Raw genomic sequence first — 22,903 nt, forward strand, 5'->3', positions numbered from 1 at the left:
TCATCATTATCGTGGTAGTGAGAATAATAAGAATTCTCAAAATAAGCCTTCACTTTATGAAGTTAATGTTTGTCATCGATTTGACATAAGATTTCGTAAAGCACATACAGATGACTATGGTCAGTTCATGATGTGAATGTGACAACATCTCATTTATGAATACATATTCATTCTTGGAAGAATATGAGCGTGCTAGTGGTATATACCACACTCACCTCTAGAAGGAGGTTTGAGATGATATAAGAAAATAATGTCATTATTATGGCATAAATTGTCATTGGTCACGTACTTATTGTACGCCAAAATATTTTGGCATTGTGATTATTAAAAGACAACGGTAATGCAAGAAATAGATCTTGCATATAATTTTGACCATAACCATAATGGTATAACTTTCTCTTTAAAAGAGATATTCACCATATGGATGTTGATGAATAGGTGGTACTACAAAATTAATTGAGAACTCTGCAAGAGCCAATTATACTATTTTGGAGAAACACAATTGATTACCAATAAGGTATTGTGTTGTAGCAAGTCTCAAAGAAATTTATTCAGTTTTCAAAGTATACGCGAAAGCGGATGATTATATTGAGACTATAAATAACGGAAAGATTTAATATCTTCTATTGCTACTACTTGTAGCGGGATAATATGTATGTAAAAAACTACCCGCTTTATTCTCCAGTTTGTACTACACAAACAAAAGAATGACACAATAAAGAGAAGTTTATTGATATAAAAACCCATATCATAATAAACTTGGATTTTATTGATAATTGCACACGTCATTGTGTAAATCTGAAGTTTATCAATATTGATAATTTATTCAGTTGGCATAATTGGTTTACCCATATCAATTTAAGTATGATGTGCAAAAATATAAGAGAATTCACATAGGTAAATATTAAAGAACTAGAAAGTTCTTTACGAATTCTCTTATGTTGCCTGTTCTCATTAATTAATATACCAACTAAACTTGGGATTGAATCCCATGAATGCTGGAAACATCAAAGGTGAATATGATCCCATTCACCTGCCATGTATACCACATAAGATGCATCTATGAGATGGTTACATGTGCGATTATTAATAACCCGCAACATGGTGTTTTGCGAGGTAACTTGCTCAATAATTTAATTTCGAGCATAATTTCCAGATTTTCTATTCAAGAAGTTCATCTTGATAAGTTGGTTTACATCACAGTTGGTTTAGCAAAATAATTTATTAAGTGCCTCTACTTAATAGCTAAACAATTGCTTATGAGAACAAAGTTATCTATATCAGTTTGATATACGTTATATACCAAAGTATATTATATTCTCCCCTCACAAGTGGTTCAGGGTCAGGAACCAAATAATTCCATCTTATTATTATTGATGTGCGGTGTATATTTTGATTAACACCATAACGCACAAAGGTGGATTCTCAAAGTTGAGGTAACAAGTTAGTTTTTCTAACATGAGGGGGAGACATGATAAACAGTTGAGAAAAAGTTACGTGGAATGAATTATTATTTGTACATCTAGATCCTCGAATAAGATAATATGAACTTGAAGTTCATAAAAGGATAATTCATTTGCAATATATTGCAAAGCATGCCAGACGCATTTGCTGGCCCAAAGAAAGTAATTATATTCTCATTGCAAATGCTCCTATTAAGTCCTAGAAGGACAAAGTCTATGGTATGCTTAAAGCGATAGACAAATCAGTTTCAAATAAACTTCTTGATAAAGAAGATGAGCAAATGATCTAAATGATCATAACAATGGAGGCAAGTGATCTACAAGGTCACATGACATAACACTTCATAAAATCTCAGGAGAGATTCAGGTACCTGAAAATATAAATGAAGAGATCTCTATGTTATGTCTTTATGGAAAAAAAAGGAGGTTGGAACCGATATAAAATATTCGTCGATGACATCTATGAAAGCACTAAGTATAGATGAGAATTTTAAGTCTGTCGAATACAGACACAAAAATATTGCCCAAATAGAAGAGACACAATTAAAATAGAATTGGTTTCATATGAACGACATGTAGTTTTGAACATGTAGTTCAAACACTTGAAATTATAAAGTCAATGGTATGTGCAATCAGTTTTTGATATCTTATATGTCTAGCATGACATGAAAACTTGATATGCATTAAAAGTCTATTATATGGCTTATATGACTTAACAATCCCTGAAGGATTTTAATTGCTTAAAGCATATAGAATTCATGGTCATGAAGTACTACATCCTCAGTGCAATTTGTGCACAAATGTATCTTTCTATAATTATATGTATGATAATATGATAGCAAGAGTTTTCACCTCTATGTGAAGATATTGAACTGACGATACCAACAAGATCATATGAAAACAATTCATCTCTATCAAGAATGATGATTTCAAGGTGCAATATATTCATTCAAGTTAATATGGCTGATCTGTTCATCAAACTCTACCAAAGATCTTTTGAAGATGGTGCACAAGATTGGAATGCAAATGCTTAAGGATGTGAATTGATGCTCTCATAAGGGGGAGTTAATACGTGTTGTACTCTTTTTGCCTTACAATGTTTTGTCCCACTGAGTTTTCCTTGCAAGGTTTTTAAACGAGGCAACCAAAAGGCGTATTTGTAAACATGTGTACTCTTTTTCCTTCGCTAGAATATTTTCCCCACTGGTTTTATTTTAGTTAAGGTTTTAACGAGGCACATTATCTATTGAATAGACATTCAATGGAGAGTGTTATAAATAGAATTGTATTTATGGTGAATGTCTATATTTAGAGAGATTCTAGGGTTCATTGCTTGGTGGCTAAGTCACCCTCTCCCTATAAATAGGGAGTTCTATTCCATTGTAATTCATCCAATATCAATAAGAATTCTCTCTCTACTTTTCTCTGCAATACTCTTCTTCTTCATTTATTGTTTTATAATATATTGAAATATGTTGAAAATTATAATTCAAATTTTAAGACGAATAGTGTATTTTAATTTTTTTTCTTTATTGTTTTTTCAATACTATAAAAAAAGTATGACATTATCTTTAAGAAAAACGAATACGGTTGTGACACGTTCACTCCATTTCTACACCTGTTATTGTTTTAGTAAAGCACACGGGAGAATCATATATTAGCTTGATAGGAAATTCGGTTTGCCAAGTAACATTAAAGTTTGAGGATTCTTTTTCGAATACATTATCATTTATCGTTTTGGCAAATAAATATATTGCCTCTTTCCGTCCTCTTGAGCCGAGGGTCTTTCGGAAAGAGCCTCTTTGGATCGTTATTGTTATTGTTTTAGCAAATAAAATTTATTTCGAAAAATTTGACATTTTAGACAAACAAGCAGTTATTAATCACTTTTTCTTTCCCTTCATATGGGTAAATACTTGCCGCACTAGGTGTTTATACCACATTATATGTACCTTCTGTTCCAATTAAGTGTACTTTTATTTAAGTGAGATGTTTAAAGTGGGAGAGATATAATTTAAAAAAATACTCTTATAATTAGAGTTTAGGGGTGTGTAAAACATTTAAAAATTTATTAGCGGTTGTATATTTTATTCCTCCGTTTCTGTTAATGCAACTTCCACAAACATGAAATATACAAGAATCAAAGGGTAGCCTGGTGCACTAAGCTCCCGCTATCCGCGGGGTCCGGGGAAGGACCGGACAACAAGGTCTATTATACGCAGCCTTACCCTGCATTTCTGCGAGAGGCTGTTTTCACGGCTTGAACCCGTGACCTCCCGTCACATAGCAGCAACTTACCAGTTACGCCAAGGCTCCCCTTCATGAAACATACAAGAATCAGCCTTACCCTGCATTTCTGCGAGAGGCTGTTTTCACGGCTTGAACCCGTGACCTCCCGGTCACATAGCAGCAACTTACCAGTTACGCCAAGGCTCCCCTTCATGAAACATACAAGAATCAAACTTCATAAACTTTCAATCTATCATTATAAGCAAAAGAAGTTGGATCCTCAAAATTCCAATAAGACTTCGTACACAAATTGGGCAATGGAGGCCAATACAAATTGTTGACACAATCTTTCTCCAACATCCAAAATAATATACACCAAGTCAATGTGGAAAATGAAATACTAAGGATACAAGAACACAAATCACTTGAAAAGAATGGATGAAAAAATGGGAAATCGTGGAGCTACAAGTATGAACCTGAGTGCGTTACGAGTTTAGCTAACTGACTGTTTCAGAACACACGTGCACAGTCACCTGCATCGCATACCAATACAGCCGGCCCTTGGTTGATATGACTTGCCAACTCCGGCTGGAGCTTACGGTACTCGTTCTTGACAAATATTGCGGCTTCTTCTGCTCTATCTGCATCTACAAATGCAAGACAGCAGCCTCGGAATCCTGCACCACTAAACCGCGCGCCAAGTACACCAGGAGCCTTCAGAAGAATCTCATATAGTTGTATAAGTGGTTCACAACCTGAAATGATTAAAGTGAAGTGCAAGATTACCAAGGTTTACAGTCTAGTTGTACCGGTGGGAGTTTTTGACACAATAGGTGTGAGTTCAATTCTCATCATTATCCTTCCCCTTCCCATATCCCCCAATGTAATAGAATTTTCGTTAAGAAAAATAAAAATAAAAAAAGAGAGAAAAGTGCAAGAATCGGTTTCTCTTGTCCCTCAATATAAATTATCAAAAAAGCTATTTATCGGCTACTACTTTTATAGGTTTTGTAGATGTAAATGTAAACAGAAAAATAACAGATGATGAATTTAAAATGAAATTCAGATATCAAATATTAAAAACAACATTTACCACATTCGTAGTTTTGAATAGAACTTAGACCAGATGCTGTAATAAGCTCTCCAAATTCTTTAAGGTTTCCGGACGCCCAAGCCTCAAGTCCTAAAAAAACCGCACATGATGTTTACATATGAATGGACTGTCTTAAAACTAAGTAAAAAAATTAAAGGAGTAAAGTTCGGTAAAGAATAATACCTTTCAGGACTCTCTCATTTTCAGAGAAATAGTGCTCTGCTCTTTTAGCTAGGTCGGGTTCTAATTTGCTCTGATAAACATTTCCAAAAACATGATATGAAATACAATTGGTCCATAGAAATGAGTAAAAGATTTTCATTGAAGGATTTCACAAATGACACTGCAAAATGATGGTTCAAAAGGGCAGCCCCATGCACCAGGCATCCCACGTTCACGCAGGGTCCAGGAAAGGATCGCACCCAAGGGGTGTGATGCAGACAGCCTAACCTAATGCAAGCATTAGTGGCTATTTCTACGGTTCGAACCTGTGACCTATAGGTCACACGGAGACATCTTTACCATTGCTCCAAGCCTCCCCTTCAGCAAAATGATGGTTAAGAAGGCGTAATTATACATCCAACATTTACTTGTGGATTTTACCTTGTGGGCTTCAAAAACATCTGGTTCAACTGCATAAACAATAGACTCGTAATCAACATCATCATCATTAAAACAGTATCACTAATTCAACAACAAAAGCAGGCTCAGTATCGTACCGTTTGATAGAACAGGTTCCACTTCTTCATTCCCTGAAGCTCTAGAAGTTCAGTGTTAAGAGTCAGAAGAAGAAAACGGAAAATAGCCTAACAGAAGTGAAAGCTTTGGTAAAAAGTCAATTAGATATAATCGCAACTTCATCATGCTAATTCAATAAGAAGGGTTTGTTAGTCTTAGGAATGCTTCAAGCTTTGAGGGTAGTCCAAGAAGGCTTAATATTCAATCATTGAAATAATGATCATCGTTTGATAAATTTCCATTAGGATTTAAATCTAAAATATTCTTCTTAAAGGAGAGTCACTTACAACTAGGAATTTTTGTTTCATCTATCCTAGTATATTCCATCAATATACATGCATGCATTCCATGACCATAAGTTGAAACAAAGAATTCTTATTCCAGGATACAAGCTTCAAACAGGAAATAATCTTACTGCAACAATAATTTTGCAGCCTCCTGACACTCTGCAACTCGCCGATTATATCCAGGATTTGTTGTCAATGCTTGTTTCAGACCTGAAAAGGCCAGCAATATCTTGTACGCATTACCTAACTCTCCATGATTGTTTTGCACCTCTGGAGGGCGTATCAGTTTGTGTTTTATGGTCTGCACATGCGGTCTATAATTGTCAGAGTTTTCTACAGAATGTGAAATCTGTATCAGAAGAAAACAACAAAAGTTGCCATAATGTAAAACTGAAATCATAACAAGAGGAAAGTTAAAGCAAAATGACATAAACGACAAGGAAGAGCAATTCATCATGAACAATCTGGGTTTCCCAGTTTTGAATAGCAAATTCTTTCTACTTCTACGGCTAGTTCTTGATTTTCCTCTTTTCTTTCTTCCACGTAATTATGACTGCTTAAAGTTCCGATCTCTGATTATTTGGGAGTAACATCTATACTCTTTTAAGAGATCTCAAGAGCATTGCAAGTTAAAAGAGGAAGAAAAAGTATCACTTTTAGCTGACAGCAGTGGAGATACACATAAAAATTAGGAAGAGTTTTTTTAGTAATTTTAACTCAAACACAATAAGATTATTTGATAAGTCAACCATTTACTGTGTGGAAATAAAAACATTACCTTGCAATTCATGCAGGTCAAACAGCCGTAGCTTGATAACAATATTGCCGACTGATCCAATATACCATTTTTTAAACCTAAATATTCGTTTTCAATCAGCCTGCATGCAACAAAAGCAACAAGAGATACGTACAAACATTGTGTCAAGAAGTGAACTTGTAGAATACAGAGCATGTTTACATATAAAGCAATACAGAAATCTAAAGATGCAAGTTAAGCATTTTCCTCTAACTTTTCAGTTTCCTCCGATAAAAACTTATCAAATCCTCCACCAATGCTAAGGATGGATTTGAACAGCACTGAGTCACCTAACAGAATAGACCTTTGAACCTCATTACTACCAAAAGTTCATGAATCTGATGATGTCATTGATTCAGAGAGAACGAGCATCTAAATTGTTGCCCTTAAGAAATCAAAGTGTTAACGGTTGTGAATACCACTAGAGTCTGACCTAAGACATGCTTTATAGAAGTGGCTTTGACCAGTCCAGTTCGAAGAATGATCAGGTGAATCAATGCACCATAGAAATTTGGAAGTTCATACTGGAACCAGGTTGAGGATTCAAAAAATAAGATAATGCCCATTAAAGATTTTGGAAAAGATCCGAGATGATACAGTTCCAATGATGAGAAAACAGGAAGACGAGAAAAAATTGAGACAAACTCAGAATGCCTGTCACGGATTTCTTAAACAGGTCACTTTGTGAAACATTTAACATGTATCAATTGTTTAAGCCTCTTCATTTTGTTTTAAGCAGTGCTCCCTTGGACCTAATAAATGTTCACCATACCAGTTACGGGTTTTTTTTTTCAACATACCAGTAAAGAGTTTGCACATCAAAAAATGTCCTACGGAAACTACCACAACCAAATGAGACCAGAAGATCTTTTGTGATATGTAAATGAGACCAAAAGATTATCTACATAGAACCTGACACAATCTTACAATCAACTACCATAATTGCCTAATATGACCATCAGAAATTAAGTTTACCAGTACATAAACTGCAAACAGCATGTCATAGCAAAAACATTAAACTACTTCATATCTATAAATCAGCACCAAAATGAGAGTAAAACAGAGTGCGTAGTCTAAAAGGTGCAAACATTACCATTAGACATCATTCATGGTTACATTTACAGGTGGTAACACCTCAACAGGTACAGATAAACATTAAAGGCACTTTAAAAACGGAAAAAGGGAAAAGAAATTTTTTGAAGGCGTATGAAACTAAAAGGGCAGATTGCCAGCTGCCTATGCAAGATTCCACCAGGCTGACGAATACAGTTTCACCCCTTCCTAAGGTCCTTTTTAAGCTTTATTATCTGACTTCCACCAGGCACCTACTCAAAATACACTTAGAGCAATGTCACAAGCAATTCCAAAATATCCAGAAAGTGTGGAAACATCTCAAGAAAGAAACTGTACATAAGCAACTTCTAAACATGATATATCATATCACGTACATGTTGGAGGTAACTTAATAGTTCATTATCCGAATTTGTCAAAATATTCACGTTAAGTATTTCTTCGTCAATATTCCCAGAAATGTCAATTGTTGAGACGGAAAAATAAAAGAAATCTTTTCTGGGGGATAATTCACCAACTCTATCAAGTGGTAATGCACCTGTTCTAACAAGAATTAGCAACACTCTCTTCTCTTCCCTAAAAGCTCTCCGAAATTTTTTCAAGAGATCAATGGCAAAAAGTTTAAACAGCAAGGAAGCACCAGATATCTTCAATGAACTAGCAAGCAACAAAGACAAGAACATCGTACAACTCACATACCTATCATATTCAATATTTTCAGTTGGGCACACTACAAGACCATTTGCACTTTCGAAAGCCAACAGATATGCTACACCAACCTGTTAAGCATGAGGTTGTTAAATGCAATTCCAGAAGAGAAATGAAAAGGGACATAAATAGGATATCTAAGACACTGTAAGGAGCTGAGTACTATAAGAAAAGAACAAAGATGCAAATCAGATCTCTTAAAAGAGAAGAGTGACCACTGAGATCTCTTTTCCTCAAGGATGCAACAGCGGGAAAAAAAAAAGGCCTTAGAGGGTCTCGAGTATAACTTCACCAGATCACAAGAACTTTGCTAAAAATGCAAAATAGAAACTACATTTCTTGATCGCCTAACTCAAAATTCAAAGGCGGCGATGGGAAAAACAACTTACAGCTGCAGAAGAGCTGAGACCTGAACTGTCAAGACCCTCAGAACCACAGATAAACCCAGTGATACCCTGCAAAAAACAAGCTTCAAAGAGATTGGTATAAATGAAAGATATGATGCACATTGAGGTTAAGCATGTCAAGTTGAGGGATTATGCAAAAGAATGCAGATCAAGGTGACTGAGAAATGAATCGTTTTAGTGCATGTAATGTAACAGTTCTTTTGACAGAGGAATGTATCCAAGAGTAGAACTCCGGAATTGAATTTGAAACTAAACATTTTATTCAATAGAGAATAATGATAAACACTTAAATGGCCCAAGAAAATAGAATGGATGAAGGCAGTCAACCATGTCAAGAAAATGGACCTTTGGTCATAATTCAACTTCAACAACTAGCTCATGCGGTGAGGATTACCCAAGACCAAATAAGGAGGGAAAAGCCAATTCTCATCCAATGTGCAACACATAATACCCTTGCATGCCTAGGACTAGACATTTGGAGCATGGACAACATAAGATGGGCCTAAAATTCGGTAAACCAAGAAATAGAGTTGGGTCTAGCTTTTATACCATGTAAAGAAAATGGACCTTAGCCTAGCTCATTAGGTCAAACGTAAATGGAACCAAATCAAGTAAGTGAAGATGTGGCAAATGCTGCAACATGCTTCCAATTAATTAAAAGCTTGTAAACCCACTTTCTTCAAAATTCTCAGTTTTTAACATAGCTATCTGCACAACGACAGAACCCAGTGCTCGTCTGCAGTTCCCTTAAAAGAGATCTTGACCAGCCCCTTCACCATTTCTTGGCACTCGCGTGGGACCCACAAATCTAGCTTAACAGATGCTCAGGGAACCTTCAACTGAGGAAGCAATTTAGACACCCCAACTCGTTAAAATTTACACTACAGGTAGTTATAGTATAAAACTGCTGAGGGTATCCATGACAATCTTCAAGTAAACCACTCATATTATGGTACTCAGAGCTTGACCTTGGGAAACTAGAAGCTTACAACAACACTAGTGGGTCTAAAATGCTCAAATCCAAAGGGACAGCCTTTTAAGGACCACAAAGGCAGGTAGAAACATCTAAATTTCCATAAGTTTGTATTTCAACATTATAAAAAACAAAATCAAAAATAAAAGACTGGACAAAGCAACAGTGGGATAGACTTGGTCACAAATTTTAACACATCTAAATAGGAGAACAATCTAATTTACCTAGTTCCTCCCTCCTTGTAAGGCCTTTCCGACATATTGCTTTATTAAAACAAAATTGGAAATCAAATTTAAATAGTACGGTAGGTTGATCTTTATCTCCTAAATAGAAAATTAAGCCAAACTACAGCTATGGTTCTTGATCTTTTCTTCAATTTCCATTTTCAACTCTGAGGTTATGCATAACAATGCATCCCCTTCCTTAGCCATTTGACGTAGATATGTACTTTAAATAATATTCTTCCAATGGATGTTGCTGCAAAATCACTGGAACATCGTAATTCACATGAGAGTATCCTCACGTATAAACAAGAAATCTTCTTCCCCCGCTCTCTCCAGTTCCTCAAATTCAGTGAGAAGCCTATCTTGTTCCAAGCTGTTGGGTAAATATTTCTTATAAGCAACTTTAGCTTATTTGAAATATCTTTTTGAAAACCAAATGAGAAAAATCAGAAGCATCATCATCAAGTAACAAGTACTCGAACAATGTATATATTTTCAAATTACATTGAATTGGATTCCATCTCAGGGTTAGACGGAACAAATTGTGTAAACAATCATCTCAGTTCATAAGAGACATAAGAAGTGAAAAGATGGATGGTGTGTGGAAGGAAATCTATTTTAAAAAGCCAGAAGTCCACCTATGGACTGTAGAACGGAACCAGCGGATTGTAAAATTTTAGAGCTCAACATCTAGAACCAGGCAGTTGCAATTCAGAGAATGAGAATCAGCAAGTTATTGGAATATACTTAACTCACTTTAAGTAATGAATGGAAAATACTCATATTCAGAGCAGGTTGCAGTCCTTTAACATCAAGGATAAACAAGCTAACAACCATTCTGCTCTTAAATGTGAAAGAAAGTTCTTGTAAACCTCTATGGTAGAAATGGAATCAATTTGTTTTGCGGACCAAGGATATTACAAATGTCTATCAAACAGCAGGAAAAGAAATCTTACTAACCGTTTTCAGATGATTTCCTTTGTTTTGCAGGGCGTATATTGCTCCTCTAGCATAGTTACCCCATTTGCATTCTTCCTGAGGTTTGGATGAGTCAATTTGTTCATTCAAACCATTTATCTCGGAGATATGCTTAGGAAGCTGAACTTCATCTACTCTGAATTTTAAGTTGCAAGGTATTAGATGGTCAATACTTTTGTTAGGATTTATACTATTGAATACATGAAACTATCATGACGGGAAAAAAAGATTACATGAAACTATCATAACCTATTGTTTTGAGAGAGCTAAAACAGTCATAGGATTTTCCACATTGTAGAAACTAAAAACTGTGTTGTATCACTATCAACTTGCATACTTATGCTGCAAGTCCACAGACAGGAGATTGTAGATATCAAAGTAGTTATATACTAGTTATAGGCTCATAATCTAGCAGCAGCAAAGACGTATATATATGGCTCTGAACAAAGATAACCTTCTTAATAAATTTATAGATATCAAAACTAGTTACATATAGTATGAATATGCCTAAGATGAAAATCATTTACCTGAACCGAACTTCTCCTTTAAATTGCCCAGATTGTAATGTAACCTACAAATTTGAAGTCATAGTCGAAAATGAATATGAAGTCGAATACAAAGAAAATGATTAGCTGAAAAGAGTTTAGTGAATATTCCATAAAACTCAAGCTCTTAAGCAGAGAAGTAACAAAGCTGTCTCAGCTTCCAGTGCTGATTGGCGACTCCAGTTTTGCAAAGTAGAGAGTCAACAGAATTAGAGTGGTGAATAAGACATCGAAATGAGCATCAGTTAGGACGTGAGTAGTAACTTCTGTTCTGTAACTATGTCTAATTATATGTGTCTCAGTGGCGGCATTCCAGCTAAAAAGACGAATTTCACAGGAACATCTATCAATTGACTTGTGGTATATGTACTCAGTAAAGCACATCTTGAAGTTTGTACAACTATTTTTATGAGCAATGAGCTACTTAGAACCCCAACGAGAACATAGAACTCGGCAGACTAAGGGGATTTGGATAAGGACATGGCGTGAGATATTATCCAGCCATGTAAAGTCATACATACAGAACCAATTTAAGCTAAACTACGAACATTTTACTTATTGTTCACGACATATAGACAATATACCATGTTTACATCGTTAAAGCACTGCACAATTTGGCTATAATACATAAGAAATCATACCTGGGTGTCATTAGAAGGAACAAAACCAAGTAGTATACCCCTATTGATTGTCATAGCTGAAACGGTTCCCCCCTGAATCACATTGAAGATCACACAATATAGATTTTGCATAAAGGTACAACTGCAAATAATTATCCTTAGGTACCAAGGTTTCATATGACTGACTCAAGTTTAGAAATGACACATATTTGGTTGATTGAATTTAAGGCAGATCATGAAGATTCATACGCTAATATTTTATTTACATTAGATATAGAATCCTGTTATGGAATATATTAAATCTGAAGAACAGCAAGTAGAAACCTTGTCAGTCAAGAACCATAATAGAAGGATGTCTGGTTAAGCGATTGACAATTAAGCGAGCACATGTAGATAACAAGTGATAACTAATATACTTGCCTGATGATCAATGTGAGCGCCCAATGGACAAATCCTGTAAGGTGATACAACCACCCTGACCTCTTGAGCATCTCTACCAGACATTTCGGCGACTTTCTGTCTTAATTTATCCAACTGCACCAATTACAGAACGAGCGAGGGTTTCAGCTTATCTATTTGAGTTTAATAACTGTGACTAGTACATGAGTCGGGGAGATTACAGTGAAACAAGATAAACCAACTTAGCTAAAGTTATTGCCGCATTTTTAGTTTCTCTCTCAAATACAAACACACCAAGATTAACTATTGATACTTGCATACAACGCAATACAAGGATATTTGCACTTGGCTTATGTGGAATATGCTCAAAAGAATATTATGTTCATAGAAGTATAGGTTCCTTTAAGTTACGTTCCTCCAACCACACATAACATTGTATTAGCAACATGTTGTACGACAGGTTCTTCCTTTCTTAAATACAGCACTCTCACACCAGTAGCGGATCCACATGTAAGGACACTTGTTCGGAAATTACACTGTGCAGTAGGGTAAAAGCAATTTTTTTTAATCCCGTTAAAATAATTTTTTAAAGAAAAAATTCTAGCGTAGTGGTTAAAGTGGTCTAAAAGTACTATATGTGGCATTCTAAAGAATTCCTAGCTCCCCCACTGTCTCACACACAGAAAAAGGGTAGTTTTAAACCACATTACTGAAATTTAGTTAAACAATAGGCACTATAAAATAGGCATAAAATCATGACATAATGAGTTTAGGTAAAATCATCACACTTCTAGCAACACAGCACTATCACATACAGAACCCCAGCTCTGTAACAGATAGTAATGTGTTTTGTATCCACAAATCTTCAGACTAGAATTGTATATTGGCAACAAGAAGTTGGGGTCGTCTATATAATTCCTTACTGACCATGTTACACCATATAAACTCATCTCAAGCCAATATTATACAAAATAAAAAGTACCAGAAATTCTTTATATTTTCTTCGGGCGAGAATTGTATAGTGGCATATCACAATTTTATTGCTAGAACTATCTTGGTTTGTCTCCACAGTAAATTAGTGAAACAGCAATTGAAATCAATAACAAGAATCAAATCAACAGCCCATTAAGCAAAAATCGACAATGCAATAAAAACAACAAAATATGAACTATAAAAATGAAAATTTTACCTCAGATTCAGAAGGCCAATGACCAGAAAAAACACCCATTTTTGTTTTTTCGAAATAAATGTGCAAGAATGTCAATCTGATATAGCTTTCTTGAACTGGGTTTTGCTTGATATTTAAGAATAATAAATAATAATGAGGCGGAGAGTGAGGTTAAAGAAAAGGAAATTTGCGGGAACGAAGTGTTTTCGGTTGAAGGGTCATTTCCCCTTGATTTGATTTGATTCAATAATAACTTTGATTATTAAGTTTCATTCATGTTCTGTATTGGCCAACGTAATCATATATTGCCATTTTCAAAAAGATTTTCCTCTTATTTCTTTACCGTATATTTTTTGAGGGCCACACACCACCGGTCTTACCATGTAAGGAAAAGTGAAGTGCGTCAAACTGTCAATCCCGCAATTTATGGTTAGAATGATGTTTCCTTTGTTTTTAACTTCACCCTTAAATTAAATTTTCCTCCTATTTTAGAATAGAGCTTACTTATATAAGTGCAAAAATAATTTACATCATCAATATAATTTAACATGTTATAGTAAGTTATTTTATATTTGTTACGCATTCACCAATTAATGCTTAATAATAAAGTTATTTACAAGTTAAGTGGTCCAATAAAGTAAAAAAAATTATACCGCCAATACATAAAGTTTAAACTCTTTAGAATGTGGATTTCTCTCCTTCCTAGTTAGTGTGTTGTCAAATAACCTAAATTTGAGAAGTACTTCTTGTTAAAAGTGCTTTTTTAAAAGTTATTTTGAATGTAATTACGGAGCTACCCTTGTTCAAAGGTGTGTCAATTAGGGGTGTCGTTGGCACTCCTTCACTAAAAAACTACACCAAGTATATATGTATAAATTATGTATATATGTTATATGTTGAATTCTTTTAGCTCTTTTGTATATTTACTTTTTTTATATTTTGATTCTCCTTAACGAAAAATCCTGGCTCTGCTACTATTTATTGTAGCACATTGTATATGGCTAATCATTTAAGAAGTGTTTTAACATTTTCATAAGTTTATTAAATATTTCATCAAATATAGTTAAATTGTTAGTTATGACATATGTTTTCCCCAACAATTGTCTTAATAATTATGGAGTGATAATACTTATATATTCGGAAAAAAAAAAAGAAGAAATTTTACCTCCTATAATAAACTATTGCATCCTATTTATTATAAATCAAAATAATTTTAAAATATTATTACTTGTAACTACTTTTTTCTATTTTATAGCAAAATAGATATTTATTTTATGCCCTACCATTGAAGAGTGAATAACGCTAATTATAATCTTTTTGTCTCTTCCTTCTCTCTCTATCAGCAAGATTCTTAATCATCTCTCGTCTACCTCATTTCTCTCTCCCTTTTCCATCAAGGCAACTATCATAGTCGCCAATTGTGGTGGCTATGGTGGACTTTCTAAAGCGAAGAGAACAGATATGAAGCGAAAAGGGAGTAGGCGAATAGTAGGCGTCAGAATCATCATCGTCGTTGTGATCGTCGTCAAAATCATCGGCGTTTATCATCCACTATTGGCTCATCCTCTTAGGCGAACAAATCTAGTCATGGCTACGCCAGAGAAGATTTGAGAGCCGGGTTTTTGTTCGTCTCCATTTTTTATTTTAATACAATGTATACAGTATTTTACTTGGCTGAAAAATGCCATCTCCGGCGAACTTTCTTCTCTTCTTTGCTATTTTAGTCGCATACAATGATGTGTCACGATCCAAAATCTACTAGTCATGATGGCACCTAATTTGATCCGCTAGGTAAGCCAACTAACAGTCAGTACAATACAAATGAAATTTATAGAGAAACAACGAAGAATTTTCTGAACATTTACATATCAACCCAAGGACTGGTAGTACGATTCATGAGCTTCTAAGACTTGAAATTTACAAAGCTAGTACAAATAATTACACAATGTGTTTGAAAGTTACATAAACAGACTAGCAAAATCTAATGCTACCAAGGACACGTGGTAGCTATATCCGGAATGCACGAACATCTTCAGAGTCAGCTCCCGACATCACTAGCGACTCTGCTCCAAAAATTTACACGCAAGGTGCAGAAGTGTAATATGAGTACAACCGATCCCATGTACCGAGTAAGTATCTTGTCTAACCTCGTCGAAGTTATGACGAGGCTTTTTAGTTAAAAGATACTCATTGATAAAACCTCCATCGTAAATCGGCAATAGAACTATACCACAATATAACAGAATAGAATACATGAAACGAATATGCAAAACAATAATTGTGTGTTAGCAGAGATCACGATTTAGCATATTCCAATACCTCGACCAGTCTTTTCCTTAGAACGAAAACCAATAAATCACAACAGTCACTCCATAACTTTCGTAGCATGAGGAATGTACTCAGATATCAAGTCAATTACATGGCAACATCCTTCGTGCTTTTATCTCATCCTCACCCAAAAATACGTATAACAGTACCAACCGGATGGCAGAAATACCGATAACAGAAATTACAAAGTAGGAAATACGCAAGTAGCAATAATGAACGAGGATATACATGTGGGCAACAATAATAGACTAGGTGGAAGGCATATAAGTAATGACAACAATTGGAAGACAAGGAATATCAACTTCAACTAACTAGCATGGTGGAGGCTTAGATATAGGTATAACAAGTAAGAAGGGAACACATGATCTTTACAAGTTAACAAGTAGAGGCATGAATGACTAGCATAGTAGAAGGCTTATACTAAAGTGAAACAGAATAGATACGACATGAGTGTAATTATAACAGTAGAAAGTAGGAATGGTATTTGCAAGTTAGCAAGTAGAAGGTACGAGCAACACAACAACAATTGAGATAGAGATCAAAGACACGACAATAACAACAAGTCACATCAGATCTATAAGTACGACAATGACAACTCAAGGTAAAGGCATGAACGTATACACGGGGAACAGATATCACAACATAATACATCTCCCTCATCCTCGCCTGCACGAAAATACCAATCGTGTCATGAACTCACGGTAATATAAAAGCATGACAATATAAATGAAATGGCATGGCATCACCCTTCGTACTTTACACTCACATAACATGGCACGGCATCACCCTTCGTGCTTTACACTCTCATAACGTGGCAAGACATCACCCTTCGCTCTTTTACTCTCAAATGATATGGCACGGCATCACCCTTCGTGTTTTACAATCACATAACAAGGCACCACATCACTCTTCGTGCTTTACACTCTCATAACATGGCACGACATTACCCTTCGTGCATTACATTCTTCCTTACCAAGCATATGTATATCAATGGTAAACAAGATAGGAAGCATAAATAATGTCAAGGAGAGTGTTTAAACGGATATTCTAAATGAATCACAATCACAACTTTCAAGTCAACAACAGTTCAATAAACCCTCAAGAACCTTATTATTCAACTACTTCAATAAATCTCAAGAATATCGGTCGTAGCAATGTATTAATGATTAAACATAACGGTGACCGAATTAGACACATCAATATATTTTAGAATTTCTGTCAAATTGTAATCAAGTTATAAAGAATTGAATTTGTTTCTAACATTTAATACTATGTTCTTAGTATCTAGTAGTCAAGTAAGACATGAAGCAAGAAAGGTCAAGTAATTCTACAAGACGCAATTTATAACATAATTTACCCCCGAGCATGGTTCACCATGGCACATGCATATATGCATGTCACCACATATATGTATCACCCCCGCATGTAGCAAACAACGTCAAATAGTAGGAAAAATTTCCTCAACAAGGTTAGACAAGACACTTACCTCAATTCGGCAAATTAAATACTCAATTAGGCTTCTCCCTTCACAAATTCACCTTTGCCCGGATCAATCTAGCCAAATACGACTTAAATACATCGCGCAATGCAAGAGAAAATAATTTTAATTAATAAAGCTATGACCTTTATACAATTTCTAAAAAGTCAACAAAAGTCAACCCCCGGGCTCGCCCAGTCAAAACACGGGTCCAAGGGTAGGTCTTGACTACCCATAACCCCACGAGTTCATATACGTATTTTGTTTCCAAATCCGAGTCCTATTCGACTCTCAAATCCCAAATTTTCATTTTTCAAAGTTTTGACAAAATCCCCAAATTTTTTCCCTAGATTCTCATGAATTTGATGTTAAATCTTATGTATAATCATGAAATATAATTGCGAATTGATTAGAGGTACTTACCCAATGATTTGGTATCAAAATCCCTTCACAAAATCGCCTTTCATCGAAGCTAGGGTTCAAAATATAACAAAATGAAGCTAAGTCTCAGAATTCTCTGCTATATGCAGGCTGCAGATGTCGCATTTGCGACAAGGGGTTCACAAATGCGAACAACTCATAGCAAAGCGAAGTTTTGAAATTCTCTGCTGCCTTCGCAAACGCGACCAAAAAGGTCGCAAATGCGAACAATGGCCATTCGCAAAACCGACCAGTTGGTCGCAAAAGCGAACTAACCCAACCTAGGCCCTTATCGCAAATGTGATACTGAGTCCGCAAATGCGAACTCAACAGGCTTCGCAAAAGCGGCATTTCTTCGCAAATGCGAGTCCCTTCCCCAGCAGCCCAGCTTCACAAATGCGAGGCTGCTTCGCATTTGCGGTAGTCACATTTGCGACAAAAATATTGCAAATGCGATGACACTAGTACCAACACTCAAAATCACGAAAAAATCATTCCAAAACCAATCTGAAACTTACCCAAGCCCCTGAGGCTCCAAATCAACCATGCACCCAGGTCTAGAAACACAACACGAACTCGCTCGCATGATCAAAACATCAAAATAACCTCTAAGAGCACGAATCGGACGCCAAAACGCATGAAGATCAAAGTAAACTTCAAGAACTCCTAGAATCGCAACCAAGTGTCCGATCCATATCAAATCAACTCCAAATGGCGCCAAATTTTGAAGACAAGTTCTATATGACGAAATGAACCTACTCGAGGCTTCAAATCACGCATAACAACCTTGAAACGATACCTCAAGTCTAATCAATGAACTTTGAACTTCAAACTTCTACAACTGATGCTGAAACCTATCAAATCACGTCCAATTAACCTCAAATTTTGCATACAAGTCACATTTGACATTACGAACCTACTCCAACTTCCAGAATTGGAACCCAACCACGATATCAAAAAGTCCATTCGCAGTCAAACTTCCCAAAAATCCAACTTTTGCCATTTCAAGGCTAATTCGACTACGGACCTCCAAATTACAATCCGGACGCGCTCCTAAGTCCAAAATCACCCAAAGGAGCTAACGGAACTGACGAAACTCCATTTCGAAGTGTAATGCTAAAAAGTCAAACTTGGTCAACTCTTCCAACTTAGAGCTTAAATCTTGAAGTTCATTCTTCCAAATCGATTTTGAATAACTCGAAAACCAACACAGACGATTTACGCAAGTCGTAATACATCATGTGGAGATACTCGAGCCCTCAAACTACCGAGCAAAGTGTAGATGCTCAAAACGACCAGTCGAGTCATTATATCCTCCACCACTTAAACATACGTTCGTCCTCAAACGTGCCAGGAGTCGTTCCAAATCTATCAGATCATGGTGTAACCTTACTATGCGCGTGCACGGGGGTGATCCCATGTCACCCCGTTCCATATAAGACTGCCAACACAACATAACTAGAGATCCTTCCTTCAACTTTGGTCTTTAAACCTTAGAACCCAATTTCCGACATCCGAAATTCATTATAAGGCCTGAATCTCGCATCTACACACGGTATAAGTCTGATCAAGATGTATTAAGTCATAACCATAACCCAAGATGTAATCATATGATATACCCCATCACTCAGATACTCATAGCAGGAACTGCTGACCACCATTACTGCCCAAAAATAAATCTGGTGCCGGTAGTAAACCTCATATCAATTATAAACTCATTCAAAACCTTCATAACCTGTCGATGATGAAAGAAACACGAATAATCTCTTAACCACCCATCTGATCAATAAGACAAAAAGCTCACTCGTCCGACCAGGGCCATTGCCCAAATCCTTAGCGGAAATATGGTATCATGCTTTCAAACATTCCTTATCCCAATACGATAGTACAAGTTTCAGGTCTAAAAACCTCATTTCATCCAATACAAGCAGCCCAACCGACAAGTCCCGCCAAAACCATATGGAGCCCCACACAACATAGTACAGTACACCAACAAGCAATAATTTAGACATGACAAATAATAGTAAGAAAGTTAAATAAGAAGGCTATTAAGCAAGTTAAGCAGACAAGGTAATTTTAACATTTTTCTATGAACTGTTTTCAACAAACTGAAAGCAAAAATACACGAAGTAAGCATCAGGAGTTACATTTCATCACAGTACCGTTGCGGCATGCAACTCGATCCCGTCATATCAATCTGTATAGGGTACCCATCGAGCCATAATACTCGGGCTCACTGATCACATGTGCGTCAACATCAAGCACAATAGAGTGCATAAAATATAACTGTGGGGAAATTATTAGGAACAAATAATACTGAGAAGGACAAGCACAACTATGGTGCAATAAACAAATCAACATCACGAAGGCCATCTAGCCCATAGCGCTATGAGGCCTAAACTAAATTACAATATTCGTGCGAAGAACCATGTAACCCTCACGACCCATCATAGCATAAGAGAGGAACACATAACATAGACCAAGGCTCGAATAGCATCTATTTCGCCCGACGATATACCTGTGGTAACAGCTATGCAGGAGCAAGCAAATCCGATCTAATACAGAATACACATCCTCATTGGGCCTACCAATGGGTCCCCAAATCAACTCCGGTCATCCCGAACGGACAAATAACCCTCTAAAAGTCCACAACGACATAACCATAACACATACTATCATCTGGCTAGCTTTGGCCATATTTCACAGTCCACAATCACAAAACAATCTGCTTCTGAGGACTCCCTGTCTCCAAATCCACAGAAAACACAAATCACCATACCTGTTATTAGCTCCACCGCCCAAATATCTAACATATCTCTCGTATACGATCATCCCACGAGGAGTACTTCTATAATTCTTCCGTACCACATAACAAAATCTGAATCTCAGCAGTCGATCAACCAGGCGAGCACCGCAATACCAATGAAGCATCCGTAAGTCAAAATACAATGTGCCTTATGAAATGCATACCCTTCTCAGGCAATACCAATTAGTAATAACATCCATCTAGACATCTGAAACCGTCTGTATTGCCTAAGAATTCATGAACTTCCCTTCAAAACTGAATCGTGACCTTGCGCATGCAAAACTCAATCCCAATTAGTCAGAAACCTTCTATTTGATCTCATCCAAGAGAAAATCCCAATATGCAACATATTCCTCATGCTAGTAGGAAATATCTACCTCGAATCGTGATAAAAATCATCGAGAACTCTTTGGAATCCATTTGCACATAACCAAAACCGATCATACCATTACCCTGTTGATCTAACCTACTATCAAGCTGCCATGTTTCTCCGAGTTCCTTCCAAATTACCCTAAAGTTGATACCCCTCCTTGCGAGAACACCATGATCATTACCCCAAAGCTCGCCATAAGAGATCCTAGCACAAAAACCACACCGCCCTAAGGCCCATAAGCTGTTGTATTCCCTCTTAGAACCCCAAAGTACCATAACCGAGACACCCACTCTGAAGAGACCTTCTATGAATCTAAAGTTGTTTCCTTCACCTTCTTTATACTGAAATGTATAACCCACAATGATATAGAAATACCGTGAGTCTCGACACCATCCAATATAAATCTTATATTCTAGCCACAACTATTATGCCACCACTTGATCTTCTTGAGTATGAACTCACCAATAATGCATGAGAATCAAATTCGTTCCACAATTAAACAACATGAAAAAAACTTCCAACACACTGGTAACTCGAGACTAGACGTCATATCGAGACAGAAATCAAGTGCCCATTAGTCCTTTTTACACCTCAAGAAAACTCTTCTCTTTACATTTAAATCAATTGAACATAGCCCGCAGCCACATCCTACTCATCATTTGGTCATCCAGCCTCGCTGGCCAAAAATTTCACTTATAGCGACACTACCGAACGTATAAGTCCAAAGGCACATGCACACACAACTGAAATCCCTGTGCACAAGCTACAGTCAAAACCCAGCCTCAAGTCCTCCAGACTGACACATCATCAACACACAAAAATCACATCTCGTACCTCATCCATGGAATCATAAGTTGTCTATGGACAGCAGATATCGAGCGCTCATATGCGCATACGAATACGTGGAAGGAATTCAAAGAGTTACGCTTCGAGCTAAATCAATGCCGCACGAATAGGAATGAAAGATAGGAAGTTTATACTAAATTCCCTATAGCCTCTCGAAGATAGGTATGGACGTCGTCGTACCGATCCACAAGGCTCTACTAGACACTTGCTCATGACTCGTAGAACCTATGAACCTAGAGCTTTGATACCAACTTGTCACGACCCAAAATCCACTAGTCGTGATGACACCTAACTCGACCCACTAAGTAAGCCAACTAACAGTCAATACAATACAAATGAAATTTATAGAGAAAGAACGAGGAATTTTCAAAACATTTACATATTAACCCAAGGACTATAGTACGATTCATGAGCTTCTAAGACTTGGAATTTACAAATCTAGTTGAAATAAATACACGCTCTATTTGAAAGTTACATAAATAGACTAGTAAAATCTAACGCTATCAAGGACAAGTGGCAGCTATATCCGGAATGCACGAACATCTTCAGAGTCAGCTCCCGACATCACTAGCGGCTCTGCTCCAAAAATTTGCACTCAAGGTGCAAAAGTGTAGTATGAGTACAACCGACCTCGTGTACCCAGTAAGTATTTTGTCTAACCTCGTCAAAGTAGTGACGAGGCTTTTTAGTTAAAAGATACTCATTGATAAAACCTCCACCGTAAACCAGCAATAGAACTATAGCATAATATAATAGAATAGAATACATGAAACGAATATGCAAAGCAATAACAGTGTGCTAGCAGAGATCATAATTTAGCATATTCCAATACCTCGACCAGTCTTTTCCTTAGAACGAAAACCAATAAATCACGACAGTCACTCCATAACTTTCATAGCATGAGGAATGTACTCAGATATCAAGTCAATTACATGGCAACACACTTCGTGCTTT

The 22,903-nt window shown here is 36.4% G+C and overlaps 1 protein-coding gene across 3 annotated transcripts; it reads right to left on the reverse strand.

Moving 5' to 3' along the window:
* Positions 1-3,951: 3,951 nt before the first annotated feature.
* LOC109238090 (galacturonokinase) lies at positions 3,952-14,063 on the reverse strand. 3 transcript variants are annotated; one of them, XM_019404523.1, is made up of 14 exons: positions 13,721-14,063; positions 12,553-12,666; positions 12,154-12,225; positions 11,500-11,538; positions 10,950-11,108; positions 8,775-8,840; positions 8,377-8,456; positions 6,589-6,688; positions 5,939-6,159; positions 5,505-5,545; positions 5,389-5,417; positions 4,969-5,038; positions 4,786-4,875; positions 3,952-4,447 (listed from the first exon to the last, which is right to left on the reverse strand). In XM_019404523.1, exons 1-14 carry the CDS (start codon positions 13,757-13,759, stop codon positions 4,203-4,205), a joined length of 1,365 nt encoding a protein of 454 aa, XP_019260068.1. In that variant the 5' UTR covers positions 13,760-14,063; the 3' UTR covers positions 3,952-4,202. The 3 variants fall into 3 exon arrangements, with proteins under 3 accessions (XP_019260068.1, XP_019260067.1, XP_019260069.1); XM_019404522.1 differs by having other exon boundaries at positions 10,950-11,103; positions 11,495-11,538; XM_019404524.1 differs by having other exon boundaries at positions 5,939-6,111; positions 10,950-11,103; positions 11,495-11,538; positions 13,721-14,061.
* Between the last annotated feature and the right edge of the window lie 8,840 nt (positions 14,064-22,903).

Source organism: Nicotiana attenuata, unplaced genomic scaffold, assembly GCF_001879085.1.
Source record: "Nicotiana attenuata strain UT unplaced genomic scaffold, NIATTr2, whole genome shotgun sequence".
Taxonomy (NCBI): domain Eukaryota; kingdom Viridiplantae; phylum Streptophyta; class Magnoliopsida; order Solanales; family Solanaceae; genus Nicotiana; species Nicotiana attenuata.